This window comes from Loxodonta africana, chromosome 1, assembly GCF_030014295.1.
Source record: "Loxodonta africana isolate mLoxAfr1 chromosome 1, mLoxAfr1.hap2, whole genome shotgun sequence".
In the NCBI taxonomy this organism is placed as follows: Eukaryota; Metazoa; Chordata; class Mammalia; order Proboscidea; family Elephantidae; genus Loxodonta; species Loxodonta africana.
The window spans coordinates 52,519,093-52,538,213 of record NC_087342.1 but is presented as its reverse complement, the minus strand read 5'-3'; the positions used below and the strand labels follow the sequence as shown (position 1 = coordinate 52,538,213).

The following is a 19,121-nucleotide window of genomic DNA, read 5'->3' as shown; positions in this document are numbered from 1 at the left end:
TCCAGTCCATTCAAAACTGTGCTTATTTCTAACTTTGTCATATCCCTCTTCTGAAAAAGACGATGTAAATATATTTAAAGGAGCCCTGGTGGCGCAATGGTTAAGCACTCAGGTGCTAACAGAAAAGTTAGCGGTTTAAGCCCACCCAGCCGCTCTGGGGAGCTTCCCTAAAGACTACAACCAAGAAAACTCTATGGGGGCTGTTCTGTTCTGTCACGTGGGGTAAGGATGAGTTGGAATTTGCTTGATTGACACCAAACAGCATCAATAAATACTTAGATTAATCTACCTATTTTTATTTAAACCTAGAAAATCCAAAGGCTTCTTCCTTTTCTTAATGGGATTTCACAATATTAAAATGATAATCACGGAGAAGATGGTTGTAAATATTATGAAGCGTCCTGAATCCATACACATTAGTGCTAGAAAAAAATAGAAGGGTAATAAAAAAAAAAAAGCACTAACAAAGTGCATTTTATTTTACAGAATATAATAAAATTTTCTTAATAGTAGAAAACCTAAAAAACTATTTTTAGACTTCTGGGGAAAATATATCTTTCCAAACTCTAAGGTAGTAATGTATTCAAAGAGTCAGGTAAAATTAAAGCTAATACACAACAATATCATTTTGTTTGTTTTATTATATTTTCACTTGGGTTGTCTTCTTTTACTTAACACATTTTATCCAGACGTTATTTTGGGGCAACTTAGAATACATTATGTAATTACTCTCTAAATATGGTGGAGGCTTTATGACATGTCTTTGGACACCAGAATCCATTTAGAAAAAGTATATAATTTATCAATTTGCCTTTATCAGACCAAACCCATACGACCCTTAGGACACAGTAGAACTGCTCCATAGTGTTTCCAAGGAGTACCTGGTGGATTCGAACTGCTGACCTTTGGTTAGCAGCCATGGCTTTTAACCACTACACCATCAGGGCTTCCACTAAAAAGTCATAGTTTTGAAGGGTAAAGGCTCTCTAGGAATATTCTAAAAGTACAGCGATGTGAAGCACTCCAACAACGTCTGTAGTAAAACACATCGTTAAGAGACAATATTAACAGACAGTAATTAATAGAAATTCATTTCTATGCTTTCTTGGAGATAATTTTAAATGACTATTCTTGAAGTTACTTCTTTGAATATTTTATGATTTAAATTATCTTAAACCAATGCGTTTGACAAAACACCGATTTGTGAAAATAAAAACGAAATATCAATAGTTGTAATGTTTGCAAGACAAAACAAGCAACAACAAAAAGCAACTGAACGACAGGAGTGTCCGGGGCCTTTGGCAGTGAGTTAATCTCTAAGTCCGTGGATGAAACTAATGGGAGAAGAGCAGATACATCTCTTTGTTCCCACCTACACCTTCATGGCGACCGTTAGAGCGATTTTCATCAGAAATCCTGACCTGCACCGTCTTTCCGTAACAGGGAACGGCGGAGGAGAGGAGGCCAGGGGATGAACGAATCACTTTCTTCTGTGCAGACTTCTCGCCTCTGCTTTGGAGAAGTTCAGCTTAAAGAAGAAAAAGAAGAAACTGCGCACAACTACCCAAAATTGGCCTTCCCCCACGAAATTTCTCCCCGGGCTGGCTGTGCGGGCTGCTCCGAAACGCGCTTCGCGATTGGATTGCCTTTTCTAAGCAAGCCTGACTGTGCACTTGACCGAGGCTGTTTCGCACAAGTTGTGGGCCTAGGGCTTCCCTGCTTTCTTCCCCTTTCGCCAATGGAGGGACTAAACCTGCTAGAGGCGCTCCCTGGCTGCTCCTCTGTCGGCACTTAGCATCTGTCCGTGCGCCTGCCTGCGCTCCGCCCTGCGAAGGTCTAGGGCGCTCCAGGCCCTAGATTTGGGGCCGGGGGCGGGGGGTGGTGGTGGAATACGGGTTCGCAACATGATTCGCCTTCCTGGACTCGCTAGGGCTGCGAATGGAAGCGTTCCGACTGCAGAACGGCGGGGCGAGGAATAAATTCCCAACGCCCATCTTCCCTTGCTGCCCAGGGTCAAGCTCAGATGGATCCAAAAAGCGAAGTAAATCGCTTCAGTCGATCGATTCCTTTTCTCGGGCGTTTCCTAGTGCCGGATCTCCCCAGATAAGGCGAATGCTCAGGTGAAGAAGGTAATGTTCAGGCCCTGGAGAACCCACAGGGTCCTCCACCCTATCCCACCCCTCACCGGGGTCCTCCGGAATAGCGTCAATACGCTTTCGTCGTGGTATTTCTACGACAACGCCAATAAAGAGTTTTTTATAACTGTTATTTCAGGCGGGTGGCAACTGGGCGCTCACCGAGTTGCAATCGCTGGTTTAACAGATAAGGAATCTGAGGCCCAGAGGGAGCTGAGGCAGGAGAGCGAGCTGTGGCGGGAGCAGTTGTGTCCCGGGCCAGAGCTCCCTTTCCTTCTCCCCCTCCACCTACTCCAGGCTCGCCGCCCCCTACCTTCCCGGGTTCTTCCCCAGACTCTGTCCTCACGAGCGGGGCCAGGGCCCTCCGCAGCCCCTGGGAGCTTGGGTGCGCTTAGGCACGGGAGCACCTACTGGCGCTTGGCGCTCTCTGGGACGTCCCAAACAACCGAGCACAGACTCGTGGGCTTGCAAGGCGGTCGCGCCCCAAGCAAGGAGACATGGGCATGATCAATCAGACTGGGGCTCGCGGCCGAGGGTCGCTTGTACGATTCCTGCGGTGTCCCAGAATTGAGTGCTGGCTCTCAGGGTACTTTGCTGGAAAATCCCGCCTCAAACGCCTCCACCTAAGCCCTGCCTGAAAGCCCAGAGGCGGGTGCGGATAGAAAAAGTGGTTTTCAACTTCAAGGAGACAAACCAAACCCTTCCCATGCCCCGTTAATATTTTGGCTTCAGTTTTTCCTTCGTCCCAAGGGCTCAGCTGAACCTCCCTTTCTGACTCTGCCCGGGAGGGGGTAACCAGGCCTTGCTGGTGCTTGGAACGCGGGCGCGGACGCAGGAGGCGAAGAAAGGCGGAGCGCTGGCTGGTGAAGCTTTATAAAGGTGCAGGCAGCCTCTTGCTCGCGGACGCTGAGGTCCGGGTAGAGAGCTTTCAGCACTGCCGCCGTGGACAGGGCCGCTTCTGAACTTCTGAACAGCTCTCTGGGTCTTTGCCTCTCCCTCACCACCCACCCCACCCCCCCGGCCCCCCCATACACACCGGAACCAGTGTCTTTTTAAAGAGGAAAAAAGTCACCTCACGCACTTTTTTTTTTTTTTTCTCTGCACTTTCAGGATCCTAGGCCAAGAGCCGAGCGAGGTGGGGCAGATGCCAGCAGACTCAGAGCAGAAGGCGGACTGTGTGTGCCCCTATGGGATGAAGTTCAACTGGGACATCAACGACCCACAGATGCCGCAGGTGTGTGAAACCAGGTGTGTGTACCCGTGCGCGGCGCTTTCCATCCAAAGAGAGGGGACATGACATTCAAGCCCTTAGACTCTGTGCACAGACCCCCCCAACCCCTTATCCCCGCCCCCCCCCCCACACATATAACAGCCCTCGAATGTAAAGAAAACTTCTCTGGACTGTATAAATGGCAGCATTGGGCTTAGAGATGTGCCTTCTCTCAGCTTTTCCGTGAACTTGGCTGAAAACACACAGAAAAGGCAGCAGAAAATGTCCATCATGCAGGCTTCACGTTCCCAGTCCTTGGGTGGGAGCAGGGTGCCTCCTCCCTTCACTCTTCTTTAACCCAGAGTGACTTTTGTCATAAAAATCAGGGACCTCTCTTCCTTATCCATTCTTTGAAATCCAGAAGAAAGTTAAGGGGGAAAAAAAAAACCTCACCATATGTAAATATCTTTGCTTCCCCCTCCAGAAAACTGACATGCTTGAAATCTTAAACAAGAAGCTCGACTTGAGCAATTTATGCAGATGCCAGTGGCTGCCTGAAAGAAATGCAGCTCCTAGGAGGCTCCACAGTCATTGTGGTCGTTGTAAGGAAGCCACGGGTGCTCAAAGAGCCTCTGTAATTCAGATTTTGTCCCTAGCTTTATTTCTGGGTTTATTTCTTCTGTGAGGATAGGAAATTTTTATCCTTTAAGGGTGAATTTGATTTTTTTTTTTTTAAGGTCCGAAAGGGGTTTAAGGCCAAGTCCAGGGAATGAGATGGGTAATATGCTTGGTCATACTTGTTTGCGTCAACAACCGAGTATTGACTTTGGAGTCCTGGGTGTAGGTGGAGGGAGACTGGGAGTGGCAGAGGCTGGCAACGTCATGGCATAAGGGGTAAGAGACTCGCATGCATTCAGCATCAACTCTGAGCCAGACAGGTGTTCAGGTGGACAGCACTTCCCTAGCAAGTTCGTGTGGTCTCTCAAGGGGTTACACGTTTTTGGATGTCCGTGCTTGTGGTAGGTTTATGTTTGTTTGTTTTAAAGTCTGCATACTTGGAGGCCCACTCTGCCATTTGTGAAAGAAGACCACATTAGACACTTGCTGGCTTCTGTTCACTGAGGTCTTCATAAAAAACAACCTAATACTGGACTTAGAAAAGAGCCACATCCAAATAACGTAAAGATGACACATTTCTCAAGTATTATCAAGCCTTCCTAAGTAAATACGAAGTGTTTTTCTTTGGGAGACTGGATCCTAAGCCGGGAATGTGGTGGCCTCACCAAAGAGACAGGTGCAGTGGGATGGAGAAAGAGAACTGGAGATGGAACTTATTGCCTTAGCCTGGCTCTGGCTAACTGGGTGAGACAGCTGAGCTGGCTGCATCACCTTGAGAAAGACCTTGAACTTCCTTAGTCTCAGCCTACTGGCCTGTCATCAAGTGGCAGAACTGGATAACAATCTCGAAATCTACAATCTGTTCAGTGTGTGTGTGTGTGCACCCGTGTAGGCGCTCATGCCAACACATTAAGGCAAATGAAATCCAATCCTGGAATCCTCTGCTGTTATTTTGTTTTAAAAGTACTGTCTCTGTAGCTTTGCTCCCAGGGTCACCACCTGGGTAGCTGGCGTGAGACATGCAGGTGTGAGACACTCTCACAGCCAAGCGCTAAAGAAGCTCTCTTCTGGGCAAATGTCAATTCAATGCTAAGATCTTCAAAGTGAAACGTTAACTTTCAAAACAAAGACATTTAAATCTAATGTAAACTTAGAGTTGAGAGTTCATCATTACACATTTCAGTATCAACTTGGCTTAAGTCAACATAGTAATTTATGTCAATTGTAGTATTTCAGAGAAAAACTAAAATAATATTATGATTAATAGTAATGATTTCAACATTGTTATCGTGGTTTAGAAAAAGAAAACACCCACATACCTTAATAATGTTAGAATGTACACTGTAATGATGTATTCAGGTCTAAGTTGGACAACTGAGAATACTTGTGCTCTGCAAATGTTGGATCTAATTTTCCTGGGTGGGGTGGCTGGGGAAGACCTGTTGCCATTGAGTCAATTCTGACTCATAGCGACCCTATAGGACAGAGTAGAACTGCCCCATAGGGTTTCTAAGGAGCAGTTGGTGGATTTGAACTGTCAACCTTTTGATTAGCAGCCGTAGCTCACCGTAGCTCTTAACCACTGCACCACCAGGGCTCCGGCAAGAGGAGGGGGGTGTGTGCAAATGGCTACTACTCTGATAATTCTCTCTCAGCCTCTATCAGACCAGGAAAGCCAGTGGGACCTGGCTAGCCACAGGTCTCCGTTGAAATCCTGGCTGTGCCCCTATGGAAGTTTACCTATCTAATCTCCATTTCCTTGTCTATAAATAAGAGCAAGGATACCTATCTTGCAGAGTTGTTAGAGGATTACAGACTGTGCCTTAGAAACCCCTGGGTAAGTATGGCTTTGCAGGCCACACTGTCTCTGTCCCAACACTGCCCTTGCAGTGCAAAGGGAGCCAGGGACAATATGTCAACAAATGCATGTGGCTCTGTTCCAACAAAACTGTATTTATGAATACTGACATTTGAATTTCATGCAGTTTTCCTGTGTCACAAAATATAATTCTTTTTAAAATTTATTCCCAAACCATTTAGAACTATAACACTCATTCTTAGCTCACAGGCCATAGAAGCAGCAGGCCAGATTTGGCCAGCGGTCTCTAGTTTGCTGACCCCTACCCTAGAGAGTGACTGATAAATTGTAAGTGCTCAGTAAATGGTAATTTTGTATTAAACTTATGTATGAGAAAGACATTTCTTGTGGTATAAATAATGCAGCAGGTGGACAAAGACCACCCAGTGTGAATACAAAAGCGGTGCTCAGTATTTTAGGTATCACTTGTTGTGCCCTGTGTTGAGGAATACGGCCGTCTCTTTCTGCTCTGGGGAGAGGCACAGCCCTCAGCAGCCCAGGTTTCCCCGGGCTCAACAGCACCATCCTGCTCCAGGCAGTTTTTATGGTTAGATTCTTCAGCACTCAGTGCTGCTCTTTAACTTCGAAAGCTGTTCAGCTGGGAGTTGGGAGGAAAGCTGCTCTTGCCCTTCTGGGGCTGTGCTCTGCGTATCATTGCTGACGCGACTGGTAGGTTTGGGGTAGAGCCAAAAGCTTTTAAAGAAAAAGCACTGGGTCCAAGTAAAAATGTTTACAGGTGAAATTCTTTTTCAGTGACAGAGCATTCCGATCCCTTTCGATACTTTACTTAAAGATGTTTTCAACGTTTAAACACCCCAAGAAGTGATATAGCATAGTTCTAGGGGCTCAGCCTCTAGAGTTAGATTTTTCTGAATCAAATCCTATAGTTGCGTCTTGCTAGCTGTGTGATCTTGGGCAAGTCAATTAACCTCTCTGGCCTCGGTTTCCTATTCTGTAAAATGGGGATAATAATGGTACCTATTGTCTGTGTGTGTTGTGAAGATTAGATGAATTAATACATGGTGGTGCAAATGGTTAGGCACCAGTCTACTATCTGAAAGGCTGGCACTTTGAACCCACCCAGAGGCACCTTGAATGGTAGGCCCGGCCATCTGCTTCCAAAAGGTCACAGCCTTGAAAATCCTATGGAGCAGTTCTCTGCTGCACACATGAGGTCGGCATGAGTCAGACTCGACTCTATGATAACAACCTTACCAACCACAACAGCATTTAGGAGATAAGTACTATATAAGCAGCCCCTGTTATGATTACCCAGTTGTCAGAAAAGTATAAAAAGACTGCAGGAGTGGCACTTTGTGATGGCATAATTTTTGGGTTTTACAATATTTCTGAATTTATAAAGGACCAATTTTTATTCTAATGCATTTGAAGAAAAACAAAAGACACAATGGGCGCAGCATGAGCTTGATAAACTTGACCACCCTTCCTTCTCCATGCCCCTCACAGGAGCCCACCCGCTTTGACCACTTCTGTGAGTGGCCAGATGGCTACGTGCGCTTCATCTACCGTGGTGACGAGAAGAAAGCACAGCGCCACCTGAGCGGATGGGCCATGCGCAACACCAACAACCACAATGGCCATATCCTCAAGAAGTCGTGCTTGGGCGTGGTGCTGTGCGCGAAGGCCTGCACCCTGCCTGACGGCTCCCGCCTGCAGCTGCGGCCAGCCATATGCGACAAGGCCAGGCTGAAGCAGCAGAGTGAGCCTGGGGCCAGGCGGGGGTCTGAAAGTCAGGGATACCTAGTCCCACTAATCTCCCATTCTGCCATCAGAAGGGGTGGAATTGAGGTTGTTATTAATTATTATAAATATGTATTTAATTACTTATTATGTAAGTAATGGTTGAGTATTGCTAATTAGGAGTCCCTGAGCAGCCCAAATGGTTAAGCACTGGGCTACCAATCAAAAGGCTGGCAGTTAGAATCCACCCAGAGGCACAAAACCCCGTGGAGCACAGTTCTATTCTGATGTACATGGACTTGCCATGAGTTGGAATCAACTTGACAGCAACCGGTTTGGTTTGGAATTTTTAATTATTTTATTAATATTAGAACTACTATTTCCCCCTCTGGGTTTTACAGAGAAAGCATGCCCCAACTGTAGTTCCTCTTTGGAGCTGATTCCCTGCCGAGGGCACAGCGGATACCCCGTAACCAACTTCTGGCGGCTGGCTGGCAATGCCATTTTTTTTCAGGTAGGTAGGGTGAAACTACAGATTGTGATGTGTATTTTCATCCCTCCATTTTTTTTATATAGGAACCAAGGAAACTCCAGCGGTGTAGTGCTTAAGAGCTATGGCTGCTAATCAAAAGGTTGGCAGTTTGAATTCACCAGGTGCTCCTTGGAAACCCTGTGGGGCAGTCTATAGGGTCACTATGAGTCGGAATTGATTCAATGGCAACGAGGTTTTGTTTTTGTTTTTTTATAGGAACCAAACCTCTTGCCATGTGGTTTGAGAACACTAGACTAAAGCAAATACAGCTCTGATGACCAGAAAAAATAGCTGTAGCCCTCCAAGGACCTACCTGGCTCAGTGGAATTAGCTCACCTACTGTGTGCACTATCACCTGAGCTGTAACTGCCTAAGGGCGAGTGATAGTGAACCAAGTTGTAGTTATAGTTCATTTGGTTGGATGGAAGAATTGTGGGTCATCTTTGAAGCTGACTCTTACTGATGCCTGTATTATTAGTTCAAGAGTTTTTCTTTCCTCTGTCATTTTGGAACAAACAAACAAACTTGGGCTTTTGAGAAAGGCATTATCGATTTTTAGCCCCCATTTCTAGCTTTCTTCAGAAGAACAGATATATGATTTGTTTCTTCATTCATGCAGGCCAAGGGAGTTCATGACCACCCAAGGCCAGAGAGTAAATCAGAGACGGAAGCTAGAAGAAGTGCCATCAAGAGACAAATGGCCTCTTTTTACCAACCCCAGAAAAAGAGAGTTAGAGAGCCCGAGGTAAGTGCAGAAGTGACATTGCCCTGTGGTTTGTGTTTACTTTCACGGCAAGATACACTGATAATTGTATGAAATATGAATGCCATACATTAATTACAAAGGTTTGACTTGATGTGAAAACGATATATCGCTAACAAAATGTCATTGGATAACATTCTGAGTAGGATTTCTAATCCCTTCTCCTTAAAGAAAAAACAAAAAGCAACCATTTTGATGGGCAGTGATAAAGTCAGGATGGGTGCTGCATCCTGATACAAGGGCAGACATCCACTGGTAACACAGAAATCAATATGTCCACACCACTGGCCAGCTAAGAGAGCATCCTTGAGAGGTTCTTTTGGACTATTTACATAAGAGCAGGTAGAATTTCTCTGGACAACTTGATCCCATTTGGCTTTCCAACCGAAGCATGCCAAGCGGGCAAAGTGTTAGTGTGATGATGACAAAAATGACATTGTTAGAGCCCATCTGTTTGCCACACACTGATCTGAAGGTTTCACACATTAACAGTTACAAAATCCCCAAGAGGAGATTACTATTGTTGAACCCCAAGAGGAATCTCAGGCTCATAGAGGTTAAGTAACTTGCTCAATTAGTGAGAGACAGAGCCAGGATCTGAACCCAGCTCTGTGTAGTTCCTGAGCGTCAGTTCTCCTGAACATAGTAGAGGGGAGAACGGGACCGTCTGCCACTCAGACCCGGCCTGCCTGGCTACTGTGAACCTTCCTCATTCAATAGCGCGGTATTCGTGGCTGAGGGAGCTCAAGGTATGTGACCCATGGGCCACATGCCCAAATCAGGTACCTAAGCAGCCCAGTGTTCATAATACAGAATCCACCAACTGGAAGTTACGCAGTTGGCCTGCTCTTGTTACAGTTGAGGATGTTCACACAATTTACATGTCTTATGTCTGTGTTTGTATGATTTTTTAGGCAGAAGAGAATCAAGATAGCAATGGACATTTCAGCAACATACCTCCTTTGGAAAATCCAGAACAGCTTGATATAATGACTGACACTGGTTTCCCCACTGCAGGACAGCCTTGCCTATCCTTCCCAAACTCTGATGCTTACAAAGCTTCCTATGACCTAGCCACCTTCCAAAGAGACATAGTGCCACCCTTTCAGAAATATCCAAACCCAAGAATCTATTTGCCTAGGCCACCTTGTAGTTATGAACTGGTAGGCCCTGGTCATACACATTCTAGCCCACACCCCACCCTTTATAAAGATTCCACCAGTAGCCCTAATGACACAGACTGGGTTCACCTGAATGAACTACAATATAATGTCAATTCCTACAGCAGCTATGGGAGGAGCTTCGATTTCACCGGCAAACAACAGGGGTGGAAACCAGCTCTTGGAAAAGCTGGCTTCGGTGAGAGGACTGACTATGGACAGTTCCAGGCCATGACCCCTCACCCTTACTGTAACCCAGAGCATCCCTGCAGGTACCTCACAGCTCCATCGCCAGGTGCTCCAGCCCTACAGACCGTGATCACCACCACCACCAAAGTTTCCTACCAGGCCTACCAACCCCCTGCTCTGAGATACAGTGATAACGCCTGTGAGGTTAAGAGCCTTTCGAGCTGTAAATATGCTTCTGAAAACACCCCCATGTCTATCTCTCCAGAAGCCTTGGACCTTCCAGCTACAGTCACCAGGGAAGCCTCTCCAACAGGGTTATTTCCTGTGAAAATTCCAGAAGACAGCCGGGCCATCAGATCCACATTGGCTTTTTCTCAAGAGTCAGCTTCCTCCAGGGCAAACCAAGCAGAAACTTGGGATGTGTATCCATCGGAGCTGGGCTCTGAAATCAGTTATTCGGATAGAGCTGGTCAATTCTTGAACTATGACAATGAGAGCTTTTGAAAGACAATCCAAGGTCCGACATAATATTGGTGCACAGATAAGCAAATGAAAGTGAAAGGCCAACTATCTCTTGTTGAGCTGGGAGATTCACTTGCATGCAAAGAAATATTAGTAAAAATGCTGGTTGGGTGAAGAAATTATTGGTTGGAAATGTTTAGATGTATGGGGAAGTTTGGCACAGCATTTTAAAACCCACTACAGTACACAGAAGTAGGTCTGGAAGGTGCAACTCTCTCCAGTGAGCAAACAATCAACTGGCCTACATTACCTTTGCCTGTTAGCAGGAGGAGCCAAGGATCCCAAGCCTTTCCCCATTAGACCACATTAAGGTGTTTCAAAAACTCTTATTTGGCCATTAGAGGCTGTCAAGACAGCTTCAGGAAAGAAATCTTTACAAATATTTTTCCTGAGTCATAACATTTTATTTAACATTTAAAACATGTTAAAATAACTTGCGGAAGTCCTTTGGGTCATCTTATCTACAAAGCATGTATCTACAGGGTTTTTAGTTTTATCTCTGGCAATTGTAAAGTGCAATTGTTCTTAAATGAATTTTATTTTTCAGAATCAGCTGAATGCCTTAGCATTTCTAATTGCTTTCCTGCCAGAGGCAGCCTAACAGTAATGGTGTGCACTTAGTGGATTATAATCGTACCAAAATACATTTTTCCTGATTAGCCTTCAAAATTAAAATTGAGATGTTTTGTTCAGATACAATTTTACTGTTCCTTTCTTTTCATAAATGTGATTGATAATGTTCAATTGAATGTGATAAAGATACTTAATGTAGCTAATTCTTGATTTATTTCAGAAGAGAAATAGAAAAAATTGTGTTCACGTGATGACTTGGAAAACAGATGTTATAATAGATTAAAATGTTTTAAGTAATTTCTTTAAAATTTTTGTAGTTTATTTAGAAAGACCTATTTGCATATTCTGTTGTAACAGAAAGTCTCTTCAAAACATTTTGAGGACACACACACACAGAGTTTTTTGTAGCTCCCGGTACTTAGTAAGTAAAACATTCAATTAGGAAATAAAAATGACAAACCTACATAAGAAATAAGAATTTGAGAATGGGGAAGGAAGAAGTATCATCCTCAAATTTGTCTAGAATACCTGATTTACATGACCAAATTGAGTAAGTCAGGTGCCATTTGAAATCATCAAGCTCTTAATGTTGTTAGTTGCTGTAAGGTTGGTTCCTCCAACTCAAGGCGACCCCATACACAACAGAACAGAACATTGTCTTGTCTTGCTCCATCTTCACAACTATTGGTATGCTCAAGGCGACCCCACATACAACAGAACAGAACATTGTCTTGTCTTGCTCCATCTTCATGATTATTGGTATGCTCAGGTCATTGTGGCCACTGTGTATTTTAGGTACCTTCCAACCTATGGAGCTTATCTTCCAGCACTATATCTAACAATATTCCGTTGTGATCCATAGGGTTTTCATTGTCTGATTTTCAGAAGTAGATCACCAGGCCTTTCTTCCTAGTTTTTCTTAGTCTGGAAATTCTGCTTTAACCTGTCCACCGTAGGCGACCCTGCAGGTGTTTGAAATACTGGTAGTATAGCTTCCAGCATCACAGCAACACACAAGCTACCACAGTATCACAAACCGACAGACTGTGTTGGCCACCATGACTCATAAAGCCTTTATACTCTGATTTTTTTTTTTATATACAACATATAGCACAGAGCGTATAAATATGAGTACATTCCTGTGATTCCCTAGCCAATGTTTTCTCAGAGGAAAGGATGCCTTGTACACTCACGGAGTGTCCGTTGTCAAAATTCTTTAGATTTCCATCGTCCAAACTGGTACTTACCATGTGCCAGACTCCATTAACGGAACAAATATTAACTCATTTAATCCTCAGAGCAAACCTCTGTGCTTCCTTAGAGAGGCGAGGTGACTTAGACAGTGAATGGCAGAGCTGGGACTTGAATCCAGGTCATCTCCAGAGTCCGTGTTCATAACCAACATTGCATTAGCTTTTATTATAGTCAGTTGTCAATGAAATTCCACTTGTACTTAATAAGTTTTGTACTTGGTACCTATCCCTGGGTGATGCAAACAGTTGAGTGCTCGGCTACTAACCAAAAGATTCGTGGTTCAAATCCACCCAGAGGTGCCTTGGAAGAAGGTCCTGGTGATCTACTTCCCAAAGATCACAGCTATCGAAAACCCTATGGAGTACAGTTCTGCTCTGACACACAGGAGGTCACCACGAGTAGAAACTGACTCAACAGCAACTGGTTTAGCTTTGGGGTTTTATGTGCTGTGTCCCAGCTTTTGTCCCAGTATGGGACCTGTGGGGTCCATGCAGGACAGGTGGGCAGCAGCAGGGACAGGAGTGAGCAGAGATGGGTAGAGGTTTGGGGTAGCATTTCCCCAAGTGCAATACAAAGGTCCCCTGAGGTACAGGATGACTCTAGACTGCCCACAAGTATTTTATTGGAATAGTTATGAATTTATTTTAATGTGTAATAGAAAACAATACAAACCAAAATAGATTTTTAATTTTGTTTGTTTTAAGGCAACGCCATTTAAAGAAAAATATTAAGCAAATAATAGTACAGGAGTTGCAAGAACTTGCTAAAAATCATCAAAATGTTTTGAGAACTACTGAATAACAAGACACACTGCCTTAGAGCAAAGTACTAGGACCCGAAGGGAAGTGGCCCAGCTGGGAAGGTTAGATGGTAATGACAAGATTGTCTTAAACAAGGCCCAGTGGGGAAAACAAGCTCAGGTGTGACTCTGGCATCTGAATATTTAACCATGGGATTGAGGGATATAGATAGTGGGTAATACTCAGGAGACTGGCTATAGGACAGGATGGCTGTGGCACAGACCAATTCTTGCACACTGGGCCACTTGAAGAAGGTACTGAAAGTTTTAGACTCTAGATCACATCTACTGCCGTATAAGGCAGATCTATTAGGGACGGGAAGAGTTCTGTGGGAAATGAATGGAAGGAGGAAACTTTCAAGGGTCTGGCTTTCATATTATCATTAATTCTAAATATTAATTATCAATACTAATTATTAATAATAACCATTTGCTTACTATTTTAATATTAGCTTTCGAATATGGGATAGTATATGTTTGGGCAGCCAGGGCTACTGACGTAGTGTGCTCCAACCAGCTCATGAACTGGAATGAGGTCAAGCCTATGTGCAATTGGACAAGTGGCTACATTAGCTTTTTAGAGCAGAGAAGGGTAAAGCAAAGGATGTGAGGCCAGGCTGATACTAACACCTTTGATCAAGGCAGCTCATCTGGCTGGTACAAATGATTAAGTGTTTGGCTACTAACCAAAAAGTTGGCAGCTCGCATCCACCCAGAGTTTCCTTGGAAGACTAGAACTGGCAATCTACTTTCAAAAGCTCTGCAAAAACGCTCGTTGTCGGTCGGTCAATTGTGACTCATAACAACCCTATAAGACAGAGTAGAACTAACTGCCCTGTAAGGTTTTCAAGGAACGGCTAGTGGATTCGAACTGCTGACCTTTTGGTTAGTAGCCAAGCTCTTAACCACTGTGTTACTAGGGCTCCTCAAAAGGTCACAGCCATTGAAAACTCTATGGAGAAGTTCTACTCTGACTGACATGGGGTTGCCATGAGTCAGAATCAACTTGATGGCAACTGGTTTGGTCAATCAAGGCAGATCTTTCCATTTAGAGTTAACCAGTGCTAAGGGAAGCTAAACAGAAACACAACTTGCTGATCATTCTTCCTTCTTCATGAACAGTGCATTAAAAAAAAACAAAGCCAAACCCCTTGCTGTTGAGTCGATTCTGACTCATGGTGACCCCACGTCCTACAGTATCCAGACTTGATATACATACCCAGAAAAACCTCAATGTATCAAAACTAACCTCGGACAGTTTCAATGGGATCTTTGCTAGAAATGCTAGTGGACTTCTTTTCATAATTGAAAGATCTTACAGAACAATTATTAAGTAATAATCTGTGAGACATTGCACAAAGAAAACCATTGCAAATAGAATTCACAAATGACAAAATGGTTTGAAAATTATCTCACTGCATCCCTGACCTCCTTCTCTGCTTCATCACTTCCCTCTACAGTGTGCAACCTTGACTACACCTTAGAACCACCTGGGGAGCTTTAAAACAACTCCAGGTTCAGGATGCACCTGAGACCAACTAAATGAGAATCTCCCCGAGTGAGACCCAGACATCAGTATAGTTTAGTATATGCAGCAGATGACTCCGATGTGCAATCTAGACTGAGAACCACTGCCTATGGTTTCCCAGAAGAGTACTGGAAACCTTTTTAGTGTAAGCAGTCCCAGGAAAATGAAGGCAATATGGTCTTATGAAGGCTTGGAAGAAAGAAAATATTCTTGGGTGTAATTAACACCTTTTATTTATAACTTTCTCCTGGATGCTACTGTTCTGTTCATTTAATGAAACAGGGAAGGAATTGGTAGAGGCCAAGTCATCTACTTGGTGTTATTTAAAGTACAAATTAAAAATTGGGTTTTAAAAGCAACAAAATTAGATCTACTACCCTACCTACCAATCAAATTATTAGCTCATTCATTCGTTCATTCATAAATATGTATGAAACTTCTACCATGAATCAATGCTGTGCTAGTATTAGATACACAGAGATAAACAGAACTCTCCGCACCCTTGGAACTTAAAGGCTGGTGGGGTACATAGATAAGGAGGAGGTCAACAAACATTGTACTTACAGATGGTGTCTTAGTCATCTAGTGCTGCTATAACAGAAATACCACAAGTGGATGGCTTTAACAAAGAGAAATTTATTTTCTCACAGTCTGGTAGGCTACAAGTCCAAATTCAGGGCATCAGAACCAGGAGAAGGCTTTCTCTCTCTCTGTCAGCTCTGGAAGAAGGTCCTTGTCGTCAATCTTTCCCTCTGCAGGAGCTTCTCTACTCAGGAACCCTGGGTCCAAAGGACACACTCTGCTCCCAGCACTGCTTTTTTGGTGGTATGAGGTCCCCAACTCTCTGCTCAATGCTCTTTCCTTTTATCTCTTGTAAGATAAAAGGTGATGAAGGCCACACCCCAGGGAAACTCCCTTTACATTGTATCAGGGATGTGACCTGAGTAAGGGTGTTACATCTCACCCTAATCCTGTTTATCATTACCCAATCTTGTCTCATCAACCACAGGCAGAGTTTAGGGTTTACAATACATCGGAAAATTACATCAATCACAAAATGGAGGACAACCACACAATATGGGAATCGTGGTCTAACCAAGTTGACACATATTTGAGGGGACACAATTCAATCCATAACAGATGGGAAGAGCCATAAGGGAGAAAACAGATGCTGAGACAGAGAATAAAAAAAAAGGGAAATTAACCCATTTGGATAAAGTGAGGTATTAAGAGTCAAGAACAGGGCTTTAAATCAGTTCATTCCACCAGTGATTCTCAGAACCTGTCCCTAACCAGCAGTATTAGCATCTTCTGGAAACTTGTTAGAAACACAACTTCTCAACAGGGTTTCAAACTGGAGTGAACTGATTCAAAGCCTGGTTAAGAATAAAACATGAGAAAAGACCAGCCAGGTGGTCATCCAGGAGGAGAGATTACAGACAGAGGGAGCGGCAAGTGCAAAGTCTCTGCGGCCACAGACCACATGGTGGTCCCAGAGGAACTAGAGCGTAGAGGCCAAGGGAAACACAGTGCAAGTGAGGTTGGCCTGGCAAGCAGGGCCCAGAATCTTGAAATCAAGATGAGGAATTTAGATTTATTCTAAGAGCAATGGCAAACCACTGAAGAATTTTAAGCAGAAAAGCGTCATGATCCAATTCATGTTTTTGAAAAGGTCAAGCAGTGTAAATAATGGATTGGATCTGGGCTCAGGAAGCAGGACTATTGCAAGTCACCCAGGCAAGAAATGGCAATGGTTTGGACTAAGTGGTAGAAGTGGAGACGGAAGGAAGGGGACATATTCAAGATGTAACTTGGAGATAGAATCAGTAGCATGTACTTACGGTTTGGATGTGGAATAGTAATGAAAAGGGAAAAATTAAGAGTGACTCTCATTTTGGCTTCAACAAACAGAGTGGCTGGTGGTGCCCATCTCTGAATAAAGTGGTAGTGGTAGTTAGGAAAAGAACAGTTTGGGACACACAAATGATCATTTAAGTCTTCTGAGTCATCCAACTTAACAGATGGACATAACCCTGAAGCCCTGTGGAGAGTTGCAGGTAAGAACCAGGGAATCATCAGCATAAAGATGGTTCGTAAAGCCAAGAATCGCTCACCTAGTAAGATATTCTAGGGTTGTGGTGTCCCATATGGTAACCACAAGCCACATGTTGCAATACAAATTAACTTAAATTAAAAACTCGGTTCCTCATTTGCATTAACCACATTTCAAATTCTCAGTAGTCACAAGTGGCTACCATATTGGATAGTATATAAATAGAACATTTGCATCCTCACAGAAATGTCTAGCGAAAATTGCTAGAGTAGAGAGAGAAGAAAGGGGAATCTGGTATGGAACTTTAAAGAATTCCAAAATCTGGAGTTAGAGAAGAAGGACTGACAGAGGAGACCAGAATTAGTGGCTGGATAAAGTAGGTAGAAAACCAGCATAGAGAAGGGTATCGTGGAAACCAAAACTCTTTCAAGAAGGAGGGGGAGGTCAACATTGTTGAATGTTGCTGAGAAGTTAAGATGAGGACAGAAAAGTGTCCATTGGACTTGGCAATGTGAAAATCATTGGTGACCACAATAAAGGTCATTTCCATGGTGTGTTGGGGCTGTATAAGGCAGGTTAGAATGAAAGCAGGACAAGTGGAAAGTGAGGAGTTGGAGACAATATATGTACTCTATGGATGATGTAAAGTTGACTTTGAAGTAAGTATTAAATGTGGTGCTGTGGTTAAGAGCTACAGCTGCTAACCAAAAGGTTGGCAGTTCGAATCTACCAGCTGCTCCTTGGAAACCCTATGGGGCAGTTCTACTCTGTCCTTTGTGGTTGCTATAAGTCAGAATCGACAGCAATGGGTTTAGGTTTTTTGGTATTAAAGTCTATATGTTTGTTTAAAAAATGTATTGAAAGCTTCAAATTTCTGCCAGTGAAATCTGTCTTCATGGTAGGGTTGCCAGATTTAGCAAATACAAATACAAGACAACAGGTTAAATTTGAATTTCAGATGAATAATGATTAATTTTTTAACAGAAATATGTCCCACATATACAAATTATTCATTGTTTATCTGAAATCCAAATGTAATTGGTGCCCTGTATTTTATCTAGCATTCTTACTTGGTGGCAATATTACAGTTTAATTTCATCCTTGTCCAATAGATGGTGAATGACATTTGATAAGCTAAGAAGCTAAAATGTGTTTACATAAAACTATCTGGTTGCTGAACATTTATGAGGAAATAATATTTATTTTAACTGTGTGCTCTACCTATATGGACAGAATATATTTTTATCATCCTTCAAAGTATATACATCTTAAAAAAAAACCCAAACACCTTGCCATTAAGTAGATTCTGACTCGTGGCAACCCCACATGCTTAATAAAGATCAATAAAAAATCAAATAATGTTTCTTTTTAACATTTCTATTTACAAACCACATTGAAAAGGCAGCCAGAGACCCTGCTTCTTCCGCTGATAGTCACCCTGCTTATTCATACTTGCATAATACTTGGTTTAAAGCAGGGCTTAGAACCAGGTCAGTCATGGCCAATGCAGTGAAACTGGGTGGTCCAGAACAATAACTGGGATGGAAAAAACTATGATTCGAAACCCTGGAAAGTGAGACTCGGAAGAGGCGTAGTGAGCCCTTGCAGGAGCCTGATGCATTGGGTTGAATTATCAGCAGGACTGTGGAGAGTGACACACATTCAAAGTAGTGCAGTAGGCTGCCATCTTTGAGTGGCGCATCACTGTTTCTGATTCTGCTCAAAATCTGAGAGGCAAGAGATTTAGTTACTATGCAACATGTATGTTGCCCTTGTTTTCTAAGAGGGAGATTAAATTTCCAGCAGGGCTTCGACCTGTAACTTTTTCCATTCCAGTTATTGTTCTGGCCTACCCAAATTTTGATAAGTAGGTAGAAAACCAGCACAGAAAATTCGGGTCTGTTCCGTTTCCTTTTGGTTAGCAGCTGTAGCTCTTAACCACTGCACCACATTTAATATCCACTTCAAAGTCGACTTTACATCATCCATAGAGTACATATGCTGTCTCCAACTCCTCACTTCCTATTTGTCCTGAATTCATTCTAACCTGCCTTATACAGCCCCAACACACCATGGAAATGACCTTTATTGTGGTCACCAATGATTTTCACATTGCCAAGTCCAATGGACACTTTTCTGTCCTCATCTTAACTTCTCAGCAACATTCAACAATGTTGACCTCCCCCTCCTTCTTGAAAGAGTTTTGGTTTCCATGATACCCTTCTC

General features: G+C 43.4%; 1 protein-coding gene across 1 annotated transcript; it reads left to right on the top strand.

Annotated features, from left to right (window-relative positions):
- The first annotated feature begins 3,279 nt into the window (after positions 1-3,279).
- Positions 3,280-10,670, top strand: GCM2 (glial cells missing transcription factor 2). Its single transcript, XM_003417857.1, has 5 exons — positions 3,280-3,369; positions 7,289-7,541; positions 7,924-8,036; positions 8,674-8,799; positions 9,732-10,670. The coding sequence occupies exons 1-5, from the start codon at positions 3,280-3,282 to the stop codon at positions 10,668-10,670; spliced, it is 1,521 nt and encodes a 506-aa protein (XP_003417905.1).
- The last annotated feature ends 8,451 nt before the right edge of the window (positions 10,671-19,121 follow it).